This window comes from Pipistrellus hanaki (genome assembly GCF_964339955.1).
Source record: "Pipistrellus hanaki genome assembly, chromosome: 15".
Taxonomy (NCBI): Eukaryota; Metazoa; Chordata; class Mammalia; order Chiroptera; family Vespertilionidae; genus Pipistrellus; species Pipistrellus hanaki.
The window spans coordinates 729,201-736,180 of NC_140517.1; the positions used below are offsets into that span (position 1 = coordinate 729,201).

Consider the following 6,980-nt stretch of genomic DNA (forward strand, 5'->3'; position numbering starts at 1 on the left):
CTGCATCAGCGTGGCCCGCCCAGTGGCCAGGCCCATGGGCCCTGCCATGGTCAGCTCCACCTTGTGCACGGCCTCCCTGAGGGTCCCCCAGCGTGCTGCCGCCTCCGAGGCCGGAGCCGGGCCGCCCTCGGTCCCTCAGGACGCGCTCCCTGTGCAGGAGCCATGTCCCTGCCCCAGGGCTGTCCCCCCGCGGTGCCGGACACAGCCCCCCGCCCCCCGGGGGCGTCACTGCCTCTCAGCGCAGGAAGCAGGTGTCAGACCGGGCCTGGGAAGGAGCAGGAGGGCGGGCCCGCCAGGAGCCCGGGCGTGTCTGCCGTCCTCACTGGTCTGAGTCCCGCACGGCTCCCGGCGTGAAACCCGCCGAGGCACCTCTGCCCGCGGCCGGGAAGCCCACACGTGACGCTGCTCTTTCTTCCCGAGTCTGTTTCTGCTTCCAGTCGGCCATGCGGCTGGCACTGTGGCCGGCACTGGGACAGGGCGGGGTGCGAGGGCCAGGCCCGCGGCCCCCTCCCCTCGGGCTTCAGGCCGGGACTGGCCACAGGGCCCCGCGTCCTGGGGACCCCGTGGGCCAGTGACGTCCGTGGCGCCCTGTCCTCAGCAGCCCCTCAGAGTCCGGGCCCGGCGGGCTCCACTGGGAGCACCCACCTCCCTGGTGCAGAGAGTGAACAGGGCGCTGTGTTCTCCAGGCCCCGCACCCTGGGCCTGAGTCTCCGGAGCCACGGGCCCCCCCACCCCCACCTGCTTGGGACCTGCATGCGGTCACACACGGAGAGGCAGGGTCCCGGGATGCCGGGAGGCCGTGCGGAGTGAATATCGACAACGTCGTCTAAAGAGCAAACACTCTGACATTTGTAAGGTCCGCGGAAGGTCTTGTATATATTGACACAGCGGCGTGAGCGCTGCATGCCAATGGCTGAGCGTGCTCTGACCTCACCTGCACCGTGCGTGCGTGCATGCGGGCGGCGGGCGGACGGACAGCCGGGAGGACAGACGGCCGGGTGGGCGGCGCAGGGCCGGGCGGGCTGGGCCCGTCTTCCCTCCCGTCAGGAGCACTCCAGTGCCCGCTCTCGGTAGGACACGTACACTAAGCTTCCAGAAGACCGGCTTTTCCAGAGGATAGGAGGGGAAAAGCCACACAATCTCATCTTTAATTTACTTCCATTGGTGCACTTCCCTTTTACTCCGTAAACATTTTATTGATGTTTTTGTCCTTTATATTTATTAAAGATTGAGCCTCAAAAAAATGTAATGAGTAAAAAATGCTTGCTTAATTTAAATGGCGAATCTTGTCTGTTAAGAAATGCATTAGGGGTAGGAGAAGCATAAGACATATTAATTGACAGACAGGAACTGCTGCCTCTGAGGTTGATACGAGTAATTTATTACTTTAGGAATGAATGCCACCTCCAGAACGTGCTTCATTAATTTCAAATTTAGTTTTAATTTCAAGCTGTTGCCCCTTGAGAAGAATAAGGTGGCAAATTACGTTTGAAGAGCAGATATTTTTCTGTACTCCGAAGAAACGCCGCGCTGTAGCTATTTAATTTTACAAATAAACGTGCCCGCCGGCCTCCCCGTGTTTCCCCGGGAGCCGAGAAAATACTCCAGGTAAGGCCGGCACCACTAACGCTCTCTTCTCTCTCTCTCTCCTCCTCCCGGTCTCTCCTCTCTCCGTCGCACCCGCCCGGCCTCCCCACCCGTCACCGCGCAGCCTATGTCTCTGACGAGCTCAAGGCCGCCGCCCTGGTGGACGAAGAGCTGGACCCCGAAGGGAGCCCGGCCGATGGGGAGCCCTCGGCCAAGTACGCGTGCCCCGAGAAGGAGCTCGGCAAGCCCTGCGCCAGCTACCAGAACTCGCCGGCCGCCGAGTTCTCCGGCCACGACCTGGACAGCGAGTCCCACATCAGCGAGGCCAGCGACCGCATGGCCGACTTCGAGAGCGGCTCCGTCAAGAACGAGGAGGAGGCCAAGGAGGGGGCGGCGGCCGCGGCCGCGGCGGAGGACACGCCCGCGGCGGACAGCCTGGAGCAGATGAAGGCCGTGTACAACAACTTCCTGTCCAACTCCTACTGGTCCACCCTCAGCCTCAACCTGCACCCGCCGGCCGCGGAGTGCAACCCCGGCAGCAGCAGCAGCAGCAGCAGCAGCAGTAGCAGCAGCTGCGGCAGCGGCAGCTTCGACTGGCACCAGAGCGCCATGGCCAAGACGCTGCAGCAGGTGTCGCCGAGCCGGGCGCTGCCCGAGCCCAGCCTGTTCAGCACCGTGCAGCTGTACCGGCAGAGCAGCAAGCTCTACGGCTCCATCTTCACGGGCGCCAGCAAGTTCCGCTGCCGCGACTGCAGCGCCGCCTACGACACGCTGGTGGAGCTGACGGTGCACATGAACGAGACGGGCCACTACCGGGACGACAACCACGAGGCGGACAGCAACAACCCCAAGCGCTGGTCCAAGCCGCGCAAGCGCTCGCTGCTGGAGATGGAGGGCAAGGAGGACGCCCAGAAGGTGCTCAAGTGCATGTACTGCGGCCACTCGTTCGAGTCCCTGCAGGACCTGAGCGTCCACATGATCAAGACGAAACACTACCAGAAAGTGCCTCTGAAGGAGCCCGTCACGCCCGTGGCGGCCAAGATCCTCCCGGCGGCCACGGCTGCCGCCGCGCGCAAGAGGGCGGCCCCGGAGCCGGAGCCGCCCAGCTCGCCGGACTCCGCGGGCGGGACGCCCAAGGCCGCGCCCGCCGACGCGGGCGACGCGCCGCCCAAGAACGCCAACCCCTACATCACGCCCAACAACCGCTACGGCCACCAGAACGGCGCCAGCTACGCCTGGCACTTCGAGGCCCGCAAGTCGCAGATCCTCAAGTGCATGGAGTGCGGCAGCTCCCACGACTCCCTGCAGGAGCTCACCGCCCACATGATGGTCACCGGCCACTTCATCAAGGTCACGAACTCGGCCATGAAGAAGGGGAAGCCCATCATGGAGGCGCCCGTGGCGCCCGCCGTGGCCACCCTGCTGGACGAGAAGGTGCAGTCCGTGCCCCTGGCGGCCACCACCTTCACGTCCCCGTCCCACACGCCCGCCAGCGCCTCCCCCAGGCTGGCCGTGGAGGTCAAGAAGGAGGCGGACAAGGAGAAGGCCGCCGGCCCCGACGAGCAGCCCAAGGACAGGGACAAGGCCGGCGACGAGGAGGAGAAGTACGACATCTCCTCCAAGTACCACTACCTGACGGAGAACGACCTGGAGGAGAGCCCCAAGGGCGGGCTGGACATCCTCAAGTCGCTGGAGAACACCGTGACCTCCGCCATCAACAAGGCGCAGAACGGCACGCCCAGCTGGGGCGGCTACCCCAGCATCCACGCCGCCTACCAGCTGCCCAACATGATGAAGCTGTCGCTGGGCTCGGCGGGGAAGGGCGCCCCGCTGAAGCCCATGTTCGGCGGCGGCGAGATCCTGTCCCCCGCCAAGAGCCAGAGCCTGGTCTCCCCGCCCAGCAGCCAGGCCTCGCCCATGCCCAAGGCCAACTTCCACGCCATGGAGGAGCTGGTGAAGAAGGTCACCGAGAAGGTGGCCAAGGTCGAGGAGAAGATGAAGGAGCCGGAGGGCAAGCTCTCCCCGCCCAAGCGGGCCACCCCGTCCCCCTGCGGCAGCGACGCCAGCGAACCCGTCAAGATGGAGGCCTCTGGCGATGGCGGCGGCGGCGGCTTCCGCAGCCAGGAGCCCAGCCCCAGCCCCCCGCGCGAGGGCGGCAAGGAGGCCAGCCCCCCGGCGGCGGAGCCGGTGGAGAGCAGCCAGGAGCCGGGCAAGCCCGCGGCCGGCAGCCTGAGCAGCACCGCCATCATCACCGACCACCCGCCTGAGCAGCCCTTCGTGAACCCGCTGAGCGCCCTGCAGTCCGTCATGAACATCCACCTGGGCAAGGCCGCCAAGCCCTCGCTGCCCGCCCTGGACCCCATGAGCATGCTCTTCAAGATGAGCAACAGCCTGGCCGAGAAGGCGGCCGTGGCCACGCCCCCGCCCCTGCCCGCCAAGAAGGCCGACCCGCTGGACCGCTACTTCTACCACGCCGGCCACGACCAGCCCATCGACCTCACCAAGGGGAAGGGCGACAAGGGCTGCCCGCTGGGCTCGGTGCTGCTGTCCCCCACGTCCGCATCCCCGGCCGCGTCCTCGGCGGCCACAGCGAAGGCGGCCGCGGTGGTGTCCTTCATGGCGAGCTCGCCGCTGCGCGAGAACGCGCTGTCGGACATCTCCGACATGCTCAAGAACCTGACGGAGAGCCACGCGTCCAAGGCCTCCACCCCCTCCAGCGTCTCCGAGAAGTCCGACGTGGACGGGGCCACGCTGGAGGAGGCCGAGGAAGCCACGCCGGCGCAGAAGCGGAAGGGCCGCCAGTCCAACTGGAACCCGCAGCACCTGCTGATCCTGCAGGCCCAGTTCGCGGCCAGCCTGCGGCAGACGGCCGAGGGCAAGTTCATCCTGTCGGACCTGAGCCCCCAGGAGCGCATGCACATCTCCCGCTTCACCGGGCTCTCCATGACCACCATCAGCCACTGGCTGGCCAACGTCAAGTACCAGCTGCGGAGGACAGGCGGGACCAAGTTCCTGAAGAACCTGGACACGGGCCACCCCGTGTTCTTCTGCAACGACTGTGCCTCGCAGATCCGGACTCCCTCCACCTACATCAGCCACCTGGAGTCACACCTGGGCTTCCGGCTGCGGGACCTGTGCACGCTGCCCGCCGAGCCGCTCGGCGGGCAGCCGGCCCAGACCAAGGCGCCGTCCGAGAAGCTGCTGGCCGCCTCCTCCGAGGAGGACCTGGGCACCTCCTACCAGTGCAAACTGTGCAACCGGACCTTCGCCAGCAAGCACGCCGTGAAGCTGCACCTCAGCAAGACCCACGGCAAGTCCCCCGAGGACCACCTGCTGTACGTGTCCGAGCTGGAGAAGCAGTAGCGGCGGCTTCTGGCCGACACGACCGCGGTGTGGTCCGCTCCGGGGAGGCGGCGCCCGCCCCGCGGCCGCTCCGTCCGCCTCCGCACACACACAGGCCCGGTCCCCCGGCCGGCAGCGCGCGGGCGGGCGGCTCCGTACGGCTGTGCCGTGCCGATAGGGGTGCGTGGTCGGCGGCGGCCGCTGGTGACCGGGGAGGCCGGCGCGCCGCGCTGTGCTGGGACTCTGTGTAAATGGGAGTTAGTCGTGAGCAGTGATGCTCCGAGCTGCATGCGTAACAGACCATTTAACGAAGCATTTGTACCGAAGCCCGCGCCCCTCCATGCAACCGGAGTGCGCGCGCCCGCTCCTCACCCCTTCATCGTCAGCCCTCCGAGGACTCCGAAGCACTTTTGCATTCGTTTGGTTAAAAAAAAAAAAATAAACAAAATAAAATGATAATAATGTTATGAAGCTCTGTTTTGTAAACTCCTTACCAGCTTCGTTAAAATTAATAATATGAACCTCCCTTTATGCAGATCTGCAGGGGTATGACACGCCTTGAAATTTAAAAGAATATTATTTTCACATTGAAACATGAATGTATATGTTGTATAGATTTCAGACTCTCTTATGAAGAATGTGATTGTGGTTCAATGACCTTTTTTCCTTGCATTTATAGCAGCAGTGTTTTATGTACCCGCTATGCTCCGGGCATACGCTGTGCCTGTGTATAGTGTATATTCCTGTTTTCTTTTTTAAGGTCTCTGGGTTTTGTTTTGTTTTTGTTTTTTTACATGCAAACATTGTAAATTATACAGAAGATACCACAGATAGCATTTATAAAGTATACAGAAACATTATCTGAAAGCAAAGTATGATTGTTTGTTTTGCTACCCAGTACATCTATATTGATAGAGGTTCCCGTTTAAATTATACATATTTATTAGCGCCACGCCATCATTTGTCCCGAGCAGTCTGAGCAAGCCAGGCCCGGCGCCGCGTCCATGGCCAGCAGCATCCTGTACCTATTTTGCACACCGTTTTTTAAAGGTATTTATTAGAAACCCGAGAACGCTCACCATGAACTCAGTGCTCCAAGGGTTAAGTCTGTTTGAAAAGGAAACAAGAAAACAGAGAGAGAGAGAGAGAGAGAGAGAGAGAGAGAGAGAGAGAGAGAGAGAGAGACTTGTACTGTATTTCCTAAACGTTGACAAAGCCTTTAAGATGTTTGTACTGTAATACTTTGCCGCGGCCCGGGGCCGCCCGCCCCACCACTTACCAGCCCCTCGGCTGCCTTTCTGTTCCCAACGGTAACTTTCTGTTTCCTCCTCCTCATGATCCTCCCGGATCCCACACGCAGCTTCATCTCCGGGCCCGTGAAAGGTAACCCGTGGTTACCGCTCTCCTGGCGATCCCGCGCCTCCCCGGTTTTGGCAGTTCGTTTGCAGCCGTAACTGACAGCTGACACCCGTGTATACAACCTCGGCATGTACACCGCCCCGCCCCCCGCGCCGCGCGCCCGCATCCCCGCTGACATGCACCACGTCCTGTGACTCCGCTCAGCCCCTTTTCTACGGCAGCATTAAACCGTCTTTTTGCTATAATCCTGTGTCGCGTTCACAATTATGTCTGCAGCGCGCCCCGGCTAATGGGCGCATTAAACCGGAATGGCGTGCAGTCTGTTCGCGCGGGGTCTGCCAGGTGCTGGGCAGGCGGGGCCGCCGTCCATCAGGGGCGTTTCCGTGAATCTGGGCTCGCGGAGGGCAGGGACAGGCTCTCTGAGGCGGCACGGCCTGCACGCCGGAGGGGAAGACAGACATGGACACGCGGGCGGCTTCCCTCCGGGCGAGGGATGCCGCAGATCGGGCATCCGGGGTGGCACGGGGTGGGGTCCGGTCTGCCCGCTGGGTGTGCGGAGTCGGAGCCCTGGGCCCTGCCGGGCAGGCGGGAGGTGAGGTCTGGAAGCCTCCACGTGGGGCGCCTCCTCTCCTGCCGTGGACGGGATTCCCCCGGAGCAGCGGACAGTGGAGGGCGGGTGGGGGCGGGCCCAG

The 6,980-nt window shown here is 63.1% G+C and overlaps 1 protein-coding gene across 1 annotated transcript in view; it reads left to right on the forward strand.

Moving 5' to 3' along the window:
• The window catches only part of TSHZ3 (teashirt zinc finger homeobox 3), a 58,461-nt gene extending 51,946 nt beyond the window's left edge, over positions 1 to 6,515 (forward strand). Inside the window, exon 2 of the mRNA XM_084905468.1 lies at positions 1,712 to 6,515. Within this exon, the coding sequence (XP_084761594.1) occupies positions 1,712 to 4,950 (3,239 nt within the window). The 3' untranslated portion in view covers positions 4,951 to 6,515. The remainder of the gene's footprint in view (positions 1 to 1,711) is intronic.
• The last annotated feature ends 465 nt before the right edge of the window (positions 6,516 to 6,980 follow it).